Source organism: Schistocerca cancellata, chromosome 1 (assembly GCF_023864275.1).
Source record: "Schistocerca cancellata isolate TAMUIC-IGC-003103 chromosome 1, iqSchCanc2.1, whole genome shotgun sequence".
In the NCBI taxonomy this organism is placed as follows: Eukaryota; Metazoa; Arthropoda; class Insecta; order Orthoptera; family Acrididae; genus Schistocerca; species Schistocerca cancellata.
Window position 1 is genome coordinate 517230069 of NC_064626.1, and position 18425 is coordinate 517248493.

An 18425-nucleotide genomic window follows, 5' to 3' on the forward strand; every position below is an offset into this window, starting at 1 on the left:
CTGAAGCCACTATCCTATGTAATTCCCATTCATATTTAGCAATTACTAAACACTGCCAGGTTAGTATCTTATATTTTGTCCTACATATATTTCAATATCACTGTGGAGCTAGTAAGCATATGTAACTGCACTATTGTGGTGGGTCTTGCCTTTGTGTCTATCTCCACTATAATGGAGCCACTATGCTGTTCCTAGAAGTGCAACCACATTACCCCCTGCTCCTTGTTTCACCCGATATTCCATTACGAGATAGCTGAAATCGTAACTCAGTATGTAACAGGAAATTAAAATGTGATGATCACGCGACTGATCAAGTTCAGGGAGAGTAAGGACTAAGCAGTATGAGTTTGTCATGTGGTCAGGGCTTGGTAGTGGGAATCCAGGGCAGAAGATAAACGAGAACCGGCAATTAGCTCAAATAAACAGCATATATTTCAATATATAGAATACATGGGGTGCATCTAGGGTAGGAAGTTACTAGGCGTAGTACAGTCAGGACATCAAACAAACTGAAGAACAGGGCAACGGGAGAGGTGGTGATTCATGTTAAATTCTGCTGGTGGCTGGTCATGGAACACAGAGCCATTGGCTCTGCCTCCCAAGAAAGACATCTGTTCTTACTGAGATCTAGATCACAAGAGAGAGAAACAAATATGTTCTCTGTGTTCTGCTCTCCAGAACCCTCCAGTAGCCACAAATGTGACCTGCACCCCATGCTTGCTATTGGCTAAACCAATGGTTTGATTTCAACAGCATCTTCAGAAGAGGGCAGCAGGTGTCTCTTGTCAGCAGCTTTAACAGGACAGAGCTGTCTCAAGGCAGGAAGTTTGGGCCACATTGTCACATGTGAAGTTATTCTGGGAGAAAACTTGTAAAGTAAAACAATAAACTGGTAACCAAGATCGCAAGAATTCTTTTTATTCCATGATTACCAGTTTCGGCGAAACTAAAGCCGCCATCATCGGATCTTAGGACACATACAGGTTACAACATCAAGGCAAACAATGGTGATATTAATAGTTGCCTATAACACGCAGGCCGTACAAAAATGTCGTAAGTAGCACATAGGCGTCCAAGAGAGATGACATTATAAATGTTAAGTGTCTCCATCAGATACAAGCGCAAGATAGGTACTCCATTTTTGAAACCAGTTCCTGAAAATACTCATTGACTGGCTGTCAACCTGTACAGAATCAGAGTAGAGAAAGGCCATGAGCTCTGTGATAAATCTGAGCCAGTAGCAGTAAGTACACTGCTTTAGAATCACAAGAGAAGGAGGTTTAATTGGATAATCCCTACAGACATGGGAAGACACCAACTAGATTAAATCATGGTGAGAGAGAGATTCCAAAATCTGGTACTGGAAGTAAAACATACCCAGCAGTAGATATAAACTTGTATCATAATTTAATTGTGATTAAGAGTAGGCTGGAGTTCAAAAGAATTGTCAGGAAGAGTGAATATGACAGTAAGTGGGAAAATAAAGTACTCAGGAATGCTAATGCTGTATGAAGTTCTCTGAAGCTGTAGATGCTGCAAGAATGTATACCACAGCAGGCAGTGAAGTTGAAGAGGAATGGACATCTCCAACAAGAGCAATCACAGAGGTTGGACATGTAGGTTTTGTTTTATTTGGGTTTAGGGCGCAAAAACAACTGGGGTCATATGCGCCCAAGTCAAAAATGTAGAACACGAAGACAGAGAGGAGTTAAAAAATGACTATACACCAATCCCAAGTGACGTAACTAAAGACAGCTAAAAACAGGGACATGGACAAAGGGCTATAAAAGACACCATATAGAAGTGGCGGTACAGAACTAAAAATTAAATGGCCTTTGCCATATTGCTATGACAGATAAAAAGTAAAACACAGTTGACAGCCTGTGGGTCGTTTGTTAAAATGGCCGATAACTCAGACGGCAAACCAAAATGGGAGTGTAAACAGTTGAAACATGGGCATTTTGTCAGGAAATGGCAGACTGTTAAAACTTGGGTGCAATGTGCACAAAGTGATGGGGGAGCGCCACTTAACACATGGCGATGGCTAGAAAGGCAGTGCCCTACACACCACCTAGTTAAAATGACCTCCTCCCAGCGAGAGGGGCGAGAGAAGGTCACTGGGAGAGGCTTAATAATCTGGAGCTTATTCCCATGAAGGAAGGACCAATAGCAATGCCAAAGTGACACCACCTCCTGACAAATGGCAACACAGGGGTCATTTGAGGGAATATATGAACTAGTGGGCTGAGGTATGAGGACTGCACCCTTGGCAGCACCCTTGTTTCCTGGCAGAACGACATGACCAGTAACCCACATAAATATCACAGTGGCTCCATCAAGAGTGAGCAACTGACAGTCTTCCTGGACCCACTGCACTAAGAAATGGGCGGTGTACAGCGCACAGAGACTTTGAAGAGCGCCGAGAGAGTCTGAGCAGAGGACATAATTGAAAAGCATGTGTCACCAGATGTACTCCATGGCCTGATAGTTTGCAAAGAGCTCAGCTGTAAATATTGAGCAGTGCGCCTGAAGCCAATACTGAAAAACATCGGTGCCACAGATGAAGGCACACCCAAAACCACGGTCAGTCCAAGAGCCATCAGTGTACAATAAGGTACCATCACAAAATTTAATGCGAAGGTCATGAAACTGAAGGCAACAGAGCCAGGCTGGAGTAATGTCCTTAGGAAGCAAATGAAGATCAAGGTGAAAACAAGTCGCCACATGAAGCCAAGGTGGTGAAGGGTTCACGATGTTGTTTGGTTTGTAGCGCTCTCAACTGCACAGTCATCAGTGCCCATACAAAGTCCCGATTTTTACACAGTCCATTTCCTTTTCACAATCGAATCTAGTCACTCTCACAAATGATGATGATGATGATGATGATGATGATGATGATGATGATGATGAAATGATGAGGACAACACAAACACCCAGTCACCGGGCAGTGAAAATCCTCAACCCAGCTGGGAATCGAACCCGGGACACCTTGATCCAGAGGCAGCAATGCTAGCCCCTAGACTATGAGCTGTGGACGGTGAAGGGTTCACACCGTCCGTGAAAGTTGCAGGTCGTGTGAAGTTAAGCTGCTGGAGCAAGAGCAGAAAGCATATTCCAGGAGGTAACAGAAAAGACGGATATGCCCCATACTGGCAATCAAAGGAGTAATCGAAGGAGGCATCGGATGGGTGGCCACATATGGCAGACAAATGGCATGGGTATCTGCTGAGGAGAAAGTCACAGTTGTAGGACAGCGGTAGTTCAGCAGCTGCTGCATACAGACTCTCAACTGGCCTAGTGTAAAAGGTGCCAGTAACCAAACGGATGCCACTATGGTGGACAGTGTTATAATGGTGTAAGAGGCAAGGATGTGCAGATGCATAAAAAAAGCACCCATAGTCTAGTTTCAAACTGACAAGGGACTAGTACAAATGGAGGACAGTGATTCGATCTACATCCCACGAAGTACCAGTGAGGACACTTAAGATACTGTGGGATGGCGTACAGTGGGCTGCCAGGTAAGACATGTGACAGGACCAAGAGAGGTTGTTATCAAGCATGAGCCCCAGGAATTTCGTAGTTTCAACGAACTGGAGAGCAACAGGCCCTAGATGCAAAGATGGTGGGAGAAAGCAGTTGTGCAGCCAGAAATTCATACAGACAGTTTTGTCAGTGGAGAAATGAAAACCATTTTTGATGCTCCAGGAGTAAAGACGATCAAGACATCGCTGAAGGCACCGTTCAGTGAGACAGGTCCATGGAGAACTGCAACAGCTGGCAAAATCGTCAACAAAAGGGAACCGGAAATACTCGGCAAGAGACAGGTCATTACATCTACATCTACATTTATACTCCGCAAGCCACCCAACGGTGTGTGGCGGAGGGCACTTGACGTGCCACTGTCATTACCTCCCTTTTCTGTTCCAGTCGCGTACAGTTCACGGGAAGAACGGCTGTCTGAAAGCCTCCGTGCGTGCTCGATTCTCTCTAATTTTACATTCGTGATCTCCTCAGGAGGTATAAGTAGGGGGAAGCAATATATTCAATACCTCATCCAGAAACGCACCCTCTCGAAACCTGGCGAGCAAGCTACACCACGATGTAGAGCGCCTTTCTTGCAGAGTCTGCCACTTGCGTTTGCTAAACATCTCCGTAATGCTATCATGGTTACCAAATAACCCTGTGACGAAATGCGCCGCTCTTCTTTGGATCTTCTCTATCTCTTCCGTCAACCCGATCTGGTACGGATCCCACACTGATGAGCAATACTCAAGTATAGGTCGAATGAGTGTTTTGTAAGCCACCTCCTTTGTTGATGGACTACATTTTCTAAGGACTCTCCCAATGAATCTCAACTTGGTGCCCGCCTTACCAACAATTAATTTTATATGATCATTCCACTTCAAATCGTTCCGCACGCATACTCCCAGATATTTTACAGAAGTAACTGCTACCAGTGTTTGTTCCGCTATCATGTAATCATACAATAAAGGATCCTTCTTTCTATGTATTCGCAATACATTACATTTGTCTATGTTAAGGGTCAGTTGCCACTCCCTGCACCAAGTGGCTATCCGCTGCAGATCTTCCTGCATTTCACTACAATTTTCTAATGCTGCAACTTCTCTGTATACTACAGTATCATCCGGGAAAAGCCGCATGGAACTTCCGACACTATCTACTAGGTCATTTATATATATTGTGAAAAGTAATGGTCCCATAACACTCCCCTGTGGCACGCCAGAGGTTACTTTAACGTCTGTAGACGTCTCTCCATTGATAACAACATGCTGTGTTCTGTTTGCTAAAAATTCTTCAATCCAGCCACACAGCTGGTCTGATATTCTGTAGGCTCTTACTTTGTTTATCAGGCGACAGTGCGGAACTGTATCGAACGCCTTCCGGAAGTCAAGGAAAATAGCATCTACGTGGGAGCCCGTATCTAATATTTTCTGGGTCTCACGAACAAATAAAGCGAGTTGGGTCTCACACGATCGCTGTTTCCGGAATCCATGTTGAATCCTACAGAGTAGATTCTGGGTTTCCAAAAACGACATGATACTCGAGCAAAAAACATGTTCCAAAATTCTACAACAGATCGATGTCAGAGATACAGGTCTATAGTTTTGCGCATCTGCTCGATGACCCTTCTTGAAGACTGGGACTACCTGTGCTCTTTTCCAATCATTTGGAACCTTCCGCTGCTCTAGAGACTTGCAGTACACGGCTGTTAGAAGGGGGGCAAGTTCTTTCGCGTACTCTTTGTAGAATTGAATTGATATCCTGTCAGGTCCAGTGGACTTTCCTCTGTTGAGTGATTCCAGTTGCTTTTCTATTCCTTGGACACTTATTTCGATGTCAGCCATTTTTTCGTTTGTGCGAGGATTTAGAGAAGGAACTGCAGTGCGGTCTTCCTCTGTGAAACAGCTTTAGAAAAAGGTGTTTAGTATTTCAGCTTTACGCGTATCATCCTCTGTTTCAATGCCATCATCATCCCGGAGTGTCTGGATATGCTGTTTCGAGCCACTTACTGATTTAACGTAAGACCAGAACTTCCTAGGATTTTCTGTCAAGTCGGTACATAGAATTTTACTTTCAAATTCACTGAACGCTTCACGCATAGCCCTCCTTATGCTAACTTTGACATCATTTAGCTTCTGTTTGTCTGAGAGGTTTTGGCTGCGTTTAAACTTGCAGTGAAGCTCTCTTCGCTTTCGCAGTAGTTTCCTAACTTTGTTGTCGAACCACGGTGGGTTTTTCCCGTCCCTCACAGTTTTACTCGGCACGTATCTGTCTAAAACGCATTTTACGATTGCCTTGAACTTTTTCCATAAACACTCAACATTGTCAGTGTCGGAACAGAAATTTTCGTTTTGATCTGTTAGGTAGTCTGAAATCTACCTTCTATTACTCTTGCTAAACAGATAAACCTTCCTCCCTTTTTTTATATTCCTATTAACTTCCATATTCAGAGATGCTGCAACGGCCTTATGATCACTGATTCCCTGTTCTGCACTTACAGAGTCGAAAAGTTCGGGCCTGTTTGTTATCAGTAGGTCCAAGATGTTATCTCCACGAGTCGGTTCTCTGTATAATTGCTCAAGGTAATTTTTGGATAGTGCACTCAGTATAATGTCACTCAATGCTCTGTCCCTACCACCTATCCTAAACATCTGAGTGTCTCAGTCTATATCTGGTAAATTGAAATCTCCACCTAAGACTATAACATGCTAAGAAAATTTAAGTGAAATGTATTCCAAATTTTCTCTCAGTTGTTCTGCCACTAATGCTGCTGAGTCGGGAGGTTGGTAAAAGGAGCCAATTATTAACCTAGCTCGGTTGTTGAGTGTAACCTCCACCCATAATAATTCACAGGAACTATCCACTTCTACTTCACTACAGGATAAACTACTACTAACAGCGACAAACACGCCACCACCGGTCGCATGCAATCTATCCTTTCTAAACACCGCCTGTGCCTTTGTAAAAATTTCAGCAGAATTTATCTCTGGCTTCAGCCAGCTTTCTGTACCTATAACGATTTCAGCTTCAGTGCTTTCTATCAGCGCTTGAAGTTCCGGTACTTTACCAATGCAGCTTCGACAGTTTACAATTACAATACCGACTGCTGCTTGGTCCCCGCATTTCCTGACTTTGCCCCGCACCCTTTGAGGCTGTTGCCCTTTCTGTACTTGCCCGAGGCCATCTAACCTTAAAAAACCACCCAGTCCACGCCACACAACCCCTGCTACCCGTGTAGCCACTTGCTGCATGTAGTGGACTCCTGACCTATCCAGCGGAACCCGAAACCCCACCACCCTATGGCGCAAGTCGAGGGATCTGCAGCCCACACGGTCGCAGAACCGTCTCAGTCTCTGATTCAGACCCTTTACTCGGCTCTGTACCAAAGGTCCGCAGTCAGTCCTGTCGACGATGCTGCAGATGGTGAGCTCTGCTTTCATCCCACTAGCAAGACTGGCAGTCTTCACCAAATCAGATAGCCGCCAGAAGCCAGAGAGGATTTCCTCCGATCCATAGCGACACACATCATTGGTGCCGACATGAGCGACCACCTGCAGATGGGTGCACCCTGTACCCTTCATGGCATCCAGAAGGACCCTTTCCACATCTGGAATGACTCCCCCCGGTATGCACACGGAGTGCACATTGGTTTTCTCCCCCTCTCTTGCTGCCATATCCCTAAGGGGCCCCATTACGCGCCTGACGTTGGAGCTCCCAACTACCAGTAAGCCCACCCTCTGCGACCGCCCGGATCTTGCAGACTGAGGGGCAACCTCTGGAACAGGACAAGCAGCCATGTCCGGCCGAAGATCAGTATCAGCCTGAGACAGTGCCTGAAACCGGTTCATCAGACAAACTGGAGAGGCCTTCCGTTTAGCCCTCCGGAATGTCTTTCGCCCCCTGCGACACCTCGAGACGACCTCCCACTCTACCACAGGTGAGGGATCAGCCTCAATGTGGGCAGTATCCCAGGCAGCCACAGTCGTAGCCCGATCAGGGGATGCGTGGGACGAGCTGGCTGTCCCCGACAAACCCCCATTATAGGGTTAATGGTAATAGTAAGGAGGACAACACTCAAGACGGAACACTTGAGGCACACCGTTTGTCTGGATAAAGGTGTCCCACAAGGCAGAATCCACACACACCCTGAATACTCAGTCTTATAAAAATTCCTGAAGGGTACGGGGTAGGTGGCCACGGAAGCCCCATATGTAGAGCATACCAGTTTTCCAGCAGGTGTCACAAGCCTTCTCCAAATTAAAAAACATGGCCACGAAGTGGCGAGGTGGTCAACTGCAGAACGGCACACTCAAATACCACATTGTGCAGTGGTTAGTAAATTGCAAGACTCAAGTCACCATAACAGCCGGGCATGAATCATACATTCCATCACCATGCAAACACAACTGGTGAGAGAGATGGGGCTGTAGCTACAAGAAAGGTGGTTGTCCTTAATGGACAGGTATGACAGTGGCTTCATGCCAGCATCCAGGAAACATGCCCTCTGCCCAGATGAGGTTGTAAATGCATCTGGCGGTGGGGTGGAGGATCAGGATTAAATGAGTGCACGATCTAGCTCCCTCACAGTAAAGGCGGCATTGTTCACACACGATTCCTGAGAAGAGAAGGCTATCACCTGAGCCTCTTCTGCTTATTTGCAATGGTTGGTTGGTTGGTTGATTGGGGTTGAAGGGACCAAACAGCAAGGTCATCAGTCCCTTGTTTCAAAGGTGGTCCATTCGAAAGGATTTACATCTCAAAAGAGTCATAACGATAAAAGGTAAAAGACTAAAAAAAAAAAAAAAAACATTGTAAAAGTGCAGTCGTGTTTCCAATGGTGAAAACAAAAGAAGTGAAGTCAGTAAGTGAGCAACCCCAAGACTATGCTAGAGGCAGAAAATGTCTCACCCCTGAAGCAGTACAGGCAAGACCACCTGCTATTCAAAAGCGTTCAACCGCTAGAATGTAAAAGTGTGTATTGGAAAAAGAGACTAACCAAATCTAAATAGTGATAAAAACAGAGTAAAAAGGAGAGAAAAGAGGATCTTGGCCAGGGAAGGGAGTCAGGAATTTCCAAACACAGCTTATAGTGGGAGACACCCCAACCCTCACCGCCCTGCCCCTACTCCAGAGGGAGATTTAAGACTCCACAACCACAAAGTGGGGGTGGCTCATTACGCAAAAGAAAATCATGGGTCAGCCTGGTATGGCTGATGTGGAGACAACGCAGGGTGGTCGAGCGCTTTCGGGAGAGGCAGAAGGAAGAACGTCATGGAACAGGTGTCACCTTAATCACATGTAGTTTATTAGACAGGGAGGTAGCCTCCCAAGAGTTGGCCCATGATTGTGCGAAAAGGAATTTGATGTGAAGCCATAAATCCACCACAGGAGGGGTTACAGAGAAAGGGGGAGGGGGGGGGGGGGGGGGGGTAAGTGACTGCTCCCCCAGCCAAACGATCAGCAAGCTTATTACCTGGGATACCCACATGGCCAGGGACCCAAAGGAAGTCAACGGAACAAGCAGCATGGTGAAGATCAGCGAGAATGTCATGGATGGCTGAGACCAAGGGATGGCGGGAAAAACACCGGTCAATAGCTTGAAGGCCACTCATTGAGTCCGCACATAACAAAACGTGGTTGAGTTGGGGCTGTGTAATAAAGGTAAGGGCCTGGGAAATTGCCATTAATTCCGCAGTAAACACCCTACATGTAGTTGGCAGGAGATGATTTTCCATGCCAACAGAGGATGTGAAGGACTATCCCACACGATCAGCAGATTTAGAGCCATCGGTGTAGAAAATAACAGCATCCCGAAACTCCCATAAAATTCGGAAAAACAAGGCCAAGGAACTAACCAAGGAAGGCGGGGAGGGGGGGATGTGGGAGACAGGACAAAGAAGGAAGCAGAAAGTCATGGCGAAGAGACGCCCAACCGGTAAACCCGCCCGAGATCGGGAATAAGGTGGGGGATGTCCTTGGTCTGGGACCAGGATAGAATAGGAAGGATGAGTGGGAGAGGAATAGACAGCAACTGCATAAGAAACCAGAAGCTGGGACTGCCGAAGAGAAAGAAGGGGATCCCAGCTTCAACCAGGAGATTCTCAACAGGGCTAGTAGGGAAGGAACCGGAAGCCAAACGGATACCACAATGGTGGACCAGATCCAGGAGGCGCAGTGTGGAAGGAGCAGCTGAACCATAAACTTGACAACCATAGTCCAAGCGAGACAGCACTAAAGCCCGATAAGGGCGGAAAAGGGTGGAGTGGTCCGCACCCCAAGAGGTGGGGGCAAGGAAGCAAAGGACATTGAGTTTATGAAAACATCCTACCTTCAGAAGTCTGATATGAGGCAGCCAAGTGAGCTTGTTGTCGAAAAGAAGACCCAGGAAACGAAACTGTGGGACCACAGGTAATTGTTGTGGATTGAGGTAGAGCTCCGGATTGGGGTGGTCCACCAAGATTTTAAAGGAGATAATTGAAACCCGTGTGAGAGGGTCCATGCAGAGGCATGCCATATAGCCCCTTGGAGCTGCCGCTCTGCAGAGGCCATCGAAGAGGAACTAACCCAAATGCAGAAATCATCCACATACAGAGCAGGGGTGACCAAAGGACCGTTGGACGCTACTAGTCCATCTATAGAAGTACACTCAATACGGGACCCTGTGGGATGCCACTCTCCTGGCTCCATGGAGAACTAAAATCAGTACCAACCCGAACCCTGAATGACCGATGGGACAGGAAATGGTGGATAAAAATCTGGAGTGGGTCCCGAAGACCCCACTCATGAAGTGTAAGAAAGATGTGATGGCGCCAAGCAGTGTCATAGGCCTCACAAAGGTCGAAAAATACTGTAACCAAATGGTGGCACAGGGAAAAAGCCTGCCGAACTGTGTATTCCAAGAGAAGTAAATGATCAATTAGAGACCGTCCCTCTCGGAAGCCACAATGGTAAGGGGACAATAGATCCTGAGATTCAAGGACCCAATTGAGCTGACGGGCTACCATCCGTTCAAGTAACTTCCAAACAACATTTGTCAGACTAATTGACTGATAGCTTTCGACAAACAGGGGGTTCTTACCAGGTTTAAGGATGGGAACCATGATGTTATCCCTCCATTGAGATGGGAAGTCACCCTGGAGCCAAATACCTGGAGAAGATGTTGTCGTTGTGGAGCATTGAGATGTTGAAGCAATTGGTTAAGAATGGAGTCTGGGCCAGGGGCCGTATCATGAGAAGAAGAAAGTGCAGAAAGAAGTTACCATTCAGTAAAAGGTTCGTTGTAAGACTTTGACTGACAAGGGGTAAAACATAAGACGGAAGCTTCGGCCCGCTGTTTCTGGTGAAGGAAAGCTGCCGGATAGGAGGCTGATGCTGATGTTGTTGCAAAACGGGTCCCAATATGTTCCACAAGAACCAACGGGTCTGTGCAAAGGCCACCCAGGAGGGCAAGGCCCGGGAGGGTAGACGGCTGATGGCAACCTTGGAGAGAGTGAAGTGTAGCCAATACCCGTGACATAAGGACAGTAAAACCAAGGGAAGAAACAAAGCGTTCCCAACACACCCGTTTGCTCCATTTGATTAAGTAACGGGCTTTGGCACGATGGCGTTTAAAGGTAATAAGATTGACAACGGGTGGGTGCCTCTTAAGGTGTTGCAAAGCTCGACGGCGATCACGGATGGCAATAGCAATGGCCGGACTCCACCATGGGACTTGCCGGCGGCGAAATGAACTGGATGAGCATGGGATACCAAGGCCAGCGGCGCGAAGAATTTCATCAGACACATCATGAAGGACGTCATCAATACAACCTGACAAAAAGGGAGAAAGAACAACCTGTGCAGTGTATAGAGAATAATTGGCATGTTGGAAAGACCAACAAGGTAACCTGTCCCTCGGGGAGTGGGAAGGGAGCAAGAGAATCAACAGGAAGTGATCACTATTGCAAAGGTCATCATGTGGCGACCTGTGGAATGAAGGGAGGAGGGAGGGAGAAGAAAGAGAAAGATCAATGGCAGAAAAGGTACCATGACTGGCACTGAAATGAGTAGGGGAGCCATCATTAAGAAGGCACAAGTCATGGTCTGCAAGAAACTGGTGTATGAGAAGACCCCGACTAGACAGAAATGCACTGTCCCACAAGGGATGATGAGCATTAAAATGAGCATTAAGGAGGAGGAAGTTGCTGAAGAAGGGCAGTTAAGGCATCAGGCGTAAGTGTCCTGTCAGGAGGACCCTAACAGCAACCGCTTCCAATGCAGTTTGAAGAGGAATCCAAGTGCTAGCAACGTTAATACGGACCAATGCACAAACGCCACCAGAGTCCTGCAGGGGGGCAACCCAATTTCGATAGAAAGCATGGAACCCATGGAGTGTCATCAGTAAAATGAAATTCCTGCAGAACCACAGAAGCTGCAGAGCAAAATGAAATATGGGATTTCAACTCCAGAAGGTGACGATAATATCCATTACAATTCCATTGGATAACCACAGAACAATGATTCAATTGGGGGGTGAACAGGCTAAAGCCAGTCATGCTGCCGGGTCACCATCCGTCACCGACAAAGATGGGGTGACATCCATGAACAACAGGTCAGATTCAGGTTGTGAAGGTGGGAACGGGACCTCTGGTGACACCAAAGGCTCCTTGTCCCAGGACTTATGTTTCTTCTTCTTTTCTGTTTGAGATAAAAAAAGGGCTGTGTGGCAAAAAGGAGCCAGCTGCAGCAAGATCTGGAACACAAAGAGAACGGGTGACCTGGGGACCCACAGACCGTGGCTGTCGTGTGGCAGCAGACCTTTGGCCTGGAAGGTGCCAGGAAGGGGGATCCCGGGAGGGGCACCCCTGACTGGCAGACGTCAAAGAAGTGGGACACTTCTCCAGCTGGGGAGGGGGAACGGTGCCCAGAGGTAACGGTGTGGGAGCCGCAGGGGAGGGGGGGAGGAGAGGGGTTCGGGACTGGAGTAAGGAAGGGGGAGGAAGGGGTGAAGATGTAACTAAAGCATAGCTAGACGTCATGGACACAGTATGAAGACGTGCATACTTCTTATGAGAGTCAGTGTAGGTTAGACGATCAAGGGACTTATACTACTGTATCTTCTTTTCTTTCTTATAAATTGGGCAATCCGATGAACGTGGGAAATGATTGCCATGACAATTGACACGCACAGGAGGGGGAACACAGAAGCTCCCCTCATGGAGTGGACGTCTACAGTTACCACAGAGAGGGGCCTGCGAACAGTGGGAAAACATGTGACCAAAACGCAAGCACTTAAAGCATCTCATAGGTGGTGGGATGTGGGGCTTCACATCACATCTATAAACCATAATCTTGACCTTCTCAGGGAGGGTATCCCTTCAAAGGCCAGGATAAAGGCACCAGTACCAATGCGATTATCCTTCGGACCCTTCTGAACACGCCGAACAAACTGAACACCCCGCCGCCCAAGATTGTCCCTAAGTTCCTCATCAGTTTAAAGGATGAGGTTCCTGTGAAAAATTATATCTTGAACCATATTCAAAGACTGGTAGGGGGTGTTGGACACAGGAATTGTGTCAAGATGGTTACAGGCACGAAGGGCCACAGACTGGGCAGCTGAAGCAGTTTTGATCAACAACGAACCCAACCGCATCTTGCTCAGACAGTCCACTTCACCAAACTTGTCTTCAATGCCTTCCACAAAAAATAAAGTTTGGTATTGGAGAAAGTATCCCCATCTGTCCTGGTGCAAACCAGATAGTGGAGGAAAGGCGTCATTCCTCGCTGACAAGACTGACCCTCCTCCCAGGGGGTAGCCACGGAAGGGAAGGCCGAAGGGGCAGAAAAAGCAGCACTAAAAGAATCATTTCCAAGCAAAGAGACAGCCATAGAAGAACAGCCAGATTTATGGATTCATATGAATTTCATTTGCATAGTGTCCGCCCTGATACCATCCACTCTGGTCAGGGGCTCTCCCCACAGGTGCCACCCAACCACAGCAAGGGCCATCTGGCACAGCGGCCATTGCTGGGATTTTCGATGCTCCAGGACGACAAGTAACCACTCCTAGGCTTACATGAGAAGGTCACAGCTCAGGTATCAGAAGTGTGATCCTTGTGTTTTCAGGGGGCTCAACCAAAAGGGTACATAGCGACCCCACCACACGGGCTGGCTACCGTGTTGGCTATGCACCCTAGCATCAGACAACAATGTGAAGGAAAAGGTGGAAGGAACTAGGAGGGCACATGTCGGAGACATTAGGTAAGGTGCTCTTCCCCAAATGGCTCACACTACGGATCAGAAATTTAGTAATGAAGGTCGCACTCCAGAGGGGGACCAGAGAATGCCAAAAGGATGAGGTAATTACACAACAAAACCAAATTGCAAAGCCAACATAACCAGGAGGATAGTGGGGCCAACATAAAGAAGCACGCCAACAGAGGGAGAGGAGAGGGTGAAGGGGAAGGAGCAAGGACAGAAAAGGAGGGGAAGGGAAAGGTAATGCTGCACGGGAAAGAAGGGAGGCTGCAATACCTCAGGGACCCATGCTCGCCACACACGTACACGTGAAAGGACCATGAGCCCCCTGGGGTGGGGAGCATGAAAGGGATGCAGTGATTGAGAAAGGAGTGAGACAGTGTTGTAGCCTATCCCCAATGTTATTCAATCTGTATACTGAACAAGCAGTAAAAGAAACAAAAGAAAAATTTGGAGCAAGAATTACAATCCATGGAGAAGAAATAAAAACGATGAGGTTTGCTGATGTCTTAATTCTGTCACAGGCAGCAAAGCGTTTCTGAAGAAGAGAAATTTGTTAACATCAAGTATAGATTTAAGTGTCAGGAAGTCTTTTCTGAAAGTACTTGTATGGAGTGTAGCCATGTACAGAAGTGAAACATGGTCGATAAATAGTTTAGGCAAGAAGAGAATAGAAGCTTTCGAAATGTGGTGCTACATATGAGTCCTGAAGATTAGACAGGTAGATCACATAACTAATAAGGAGGTACTGAACAGAACTGGGGAGAAGAGGAATTTGTGGCATAACTTGACTAGGAGAAGGAATTGGTTGGCAGGACACGTTCTGAGGCATCAAGGGATCACCAATTTAGGTTTGGAGGGAAGCATGGAGGGTAAAAACTGTAGAGGGAGACCAAGAAATGAATACACTAAGCAGGTTCAGAAGGGTGTAGGTTACAGTAAGTTACTTAGAGAAGAAGCAGCTTGCACAGGATAGAATAGCGTGGAGAACTGCATGAAACAAGTCTCAGGACTAAAGACCACAACAACAATGACAAATGATTTGGCATTTTACATAAATTCTCACTCCATTCTGTACACCAATGAAACCACTTTTTCACTATCAGTGGAGACTTTCACACTCTTCGAACTATGACTAAAGACACCCTATCAGAAGTATCAATCTGGTTTCATGCTAATGGATTCCTGCTCAATGAGAGTAAAACTTAACAAACTATATTTAGTTTGAGTGATCTCGCAGTTGAAGATTGTTTCAGCAGTGTAACTTTTTAGATATTATCACCGATAGTAAATTGTCCTACAATCCACACAATGAGTACATTAGGGCAAGGTTTTCTACAGTTGTGTTCTTGTTAAAAAATTGTATATCTTTGATTTACGTAAGATCAGCCTAGTTTGCTATTTTTCACAGCATTATATTGTATGGGCTTTTATGTTCAGGACATTTGGTGCTTCAAAAGAAAGTTATAAGGATTATTACAAACTTAGAAAAACTTGCCCACTGCAAACTATTGTTTACTGACCTAGAAATATTAATTGTAATAAACTTCTACATTTACACCATTCTCTTGCTTCCAAAGAATAGCTTATCGGAACACCAGCTTTAACAGGATTTGAACTTTCATGGCACAAGAACTAAAAGACATATTGACAGTCCTTACTGTAGATTATCTAAATCATTGAACAGCTATGAAGCGATGGATATGAAAATGTGCAACAAACTGCCTAAAGAATGGGTAGAAGCTCCATTTGGATTATTTAAGCACAGTCTGTACAGTTGGTTATCAATTAATCCTCTTTACTCAGTTAATAAATTTAATGAAGCAAGATGCTTTGTTCAAATTTTTTAGCTCAAACATTGTACTTTATTGGCAATTTGTTGAAATTTATTGTAGTTTTTGTTTTTATGAACTAATCCGTTTTGTATATTTATATACACTTGTACCTTGACGTTGTCTATTGCTGTAACTGTTGAACGACAGTAAAATCTAATTTAGTTATTTTTATTTTACACACAGGCCCTTTTGAGTCCAAAAGGGATACAACAATTTGTCTTTCGCAAAATTTTAATATACATAAGATTTTGGTATTTGTGTCTATATTTTTTTTCCGCGAGAGAAATATCTGTCACCACACTTGTGTTGTAGGCTTATATATTGTGATTGGGTTTTATGCATCTCATGACGTACATTTTCAATCCATTTGGTTTACAACTTAACAACTGTATTTGCAAACAGAGGAAATATGCTTTGCAATAGCCAATAAACTAAACTGAAACACCGTATCAATATTTCTAAGCAAACGAACCGTTACAACTTCATACCGAACACGCCTTACCTGTTCTTGAAACGAACCATGCTTGTATGTATACATTGAGTATAGCGGCACACGTCAGTTTACAAACATTACAATCGATTTGAAATCTTGTCGTTATCGACAGTTACGTAATCGAGAGAGGAGTTAGTCGAGATATCCATAACATCGTCGTTATTTAAAGGTACGGAGCATACAGCTTGCGATTCATTTCATTCCATAAAGAAAGTGTGGAAACTGGCGTGTTCCGCTGTTCTTGAAATCGAACTTGCGGGGAATTAAGAACAAAAGCTGGAATTATGAAGTTCTTCGAACGAGTACATTCTCTCTGTAGGCGCGAGATAATGATCGATACCTGTGTAATAACAATACCTGTCAAGCAGCTTGTGGCACCTGTTTCAATTAACCAGATGTTATGTAACGATGTTGTAGGGTTTTGTTTCCGAGCGCGTTTGTTTAACCGCAGTAAATAATTTATATTTATGTAGTAAAATGGCCGATCCTACAATTCAGACGCTATGTTGCCACCAACAGAATTCGACTGACAGATCAGTGGCTATTATGTATGAATTTAATACCAATACGTACAATTCAGTCTGTTTATTTTCTTCCTTAATTGGCATCTTTGGAGCAATATATCAGGTATAAACATTAACATTGTCGTCCTAACTGCCGTTTGAGATTTTCAAATGTTAAAACTGGCAGAAAACTGTACCTACTTATTGTTTATGACGGTGCCCTTGCAACAATGTCGCACTTCAAATGTGGCATAGGGCCACCTCTTTTTTTTTATTGATCCTTTTGAACAGGTTCTGAAGTACTTCGCAATCATTGAATGACAATCAAACGCAGTCCTCTCTCATTTCTAGCCGTGGCATCAAAAAGTTTTTAAAATTGTACATAGTTCTTTTCTGCCAATGTTTTACATATGTTGTAGTAAGATCTTTTTAAAACATTCTGTAATGTATTTTGTATGGTATATGCAAACTTGGCAAGTGTATTTTTAATCACCCACTCCATTTTCATCGATAGAACCCCTTGTTTATGATGTACCGTACTTTAATATACATCCTATGGAATTCATTTGATATATTAATGTTTAGGAGTTATAAGAACTTAAAGTTAATATATCTGCTTTTGCACAGACAGAATTTTATTTTGCTGCATTAAGTGCCATTCCTTATTAAGTGCAGTTTGTGATTAAAATTGTGTATTAAGTGGCAGATAAGATTTACAATTAACACATGTAATTTTGGCACTTGACTGTATCCAGCAGTACTGTTTTATACAATTTTCTCCAAAATACATATACCTATGAGCAGAAGTCATTATCTATTTAGGCTCAAAAATTTTTGGTGTACATATTTATGAAAATTTGAACTGGACAAGGCATTTTTCAGAGTTCCTCAAACAATTAAAGTCAGCTACTTTTTATTTCCATATAATTGCTAATCTTGGGCACAAATGAATTAACCTCCTGGCATATTTTGCATATTTCACTCAGTAATGTCATACGAAATAATTTTCTCTGATAAATCACCATTTAGATCAAAAGTATTAATTGCACAAAAGTGAGCTGTAAGAATAATATGCAATATTCACCCACGGACATAATGAGGTATCCTTGTAGCATAACTCATGATTAATTGCGCTGTCACAATACATGTATTTGCTGATGGAATTATTCATAAATTATCCATCACAATTTGAGAACAGTGAGATCCATACCTACAGCACTAGAGGGGAAAAATTACCTTTACTGTCCATTATTAAAGCTGTCAGTGGCTCAGAAAGGATTTCAATATGTAGCAACAAAAATCTCTGATTGTTTGCTCAATAAAGTAAAGTACCCGATAGCTATCAAAGCAAATTCTCAATCTAACCTAAAATCATTTCTGCTGGACATCTCCTCTTATTCCCTGGATGAATTTCTATTTAAAAACTGGTAACCCTTAAAAATACTGGGTTTTAAGTGTACTGGCATGTGTAGGACTAAAAAATAATGTTTTCATCAATGTTTACATTAATGATGTACTGGAATACACATACTGTAAAGCGACTCGTTCCACATCATTTTGATAAAAGAATAGCAGGTAACTAACTAACCACTTTAAAAGTTACACAAAAATTAGTGTATGGATGGAATTGTTTTAGATGTTGTCTCATGATTATATGCTTAGCAGTTTATCCACAAAAAAAAGGAACGCCATTGTTGTAAGGTTAAAAGATGCTGTGCTTGCTAGTGTAATAATCCACAGAACATCTACCTCTGGCTAGCTGTTGACTTTTTCCATTGTTGCTAGAGTCATAAAAATTCACGTAGCACAAATTAGACTATAAATAAATTAAAAGAA

General features: G+C 44.3%; 2 protein-coding genes across 3 annotated transcripts in view; one reads left to right on the plus strand and one right to left on the minus strand.

Moving 5' to 3' along the window:
- LOC126178680 (ribonuclease P/MRP protein subunit POP5) overlaps positions 1 to 16239 on the minus strand; it is a 142199-nt gene extending 125960 nt beyond the window's left edge. For both annotated transcript variants that reach the window (XR_007536570.1, XM_049924551.1), the window contains exon 1: positions 16096 to 16239. Coding sequence is in view for 1 of the 2 variants with exons in the window: in XM_049924551.1 (XP_049780508.1) it covers positions 16096 to 16115 (20 nt within the window). In the remaining variant the exon portion in view is untranslated. The remainder of the gene's footprint in view (positions 1 to 16095) is intronic.
- Positions 16240 to 16442: 203 nt separating this feature from the next.
- The window catches only part of LOC126178664 (G-protein coupled receptor 143-like), a 124780-nt gene continuing 122797 nt past the window's right edge, over positions 16443 to 18425 (plus strand). The window contains exon 1 of the mRNA XM_049924550.1: positions 16443 to 16713. Coding sequence (XP_049780507.1) covers positions 16564 to 16713 — 150 coding nt within the window. The 5' untranslated portion in view covers positions 16443 to 16563. The remainder of the gene's footprint in view (positions 16714 to 18425) is intronic.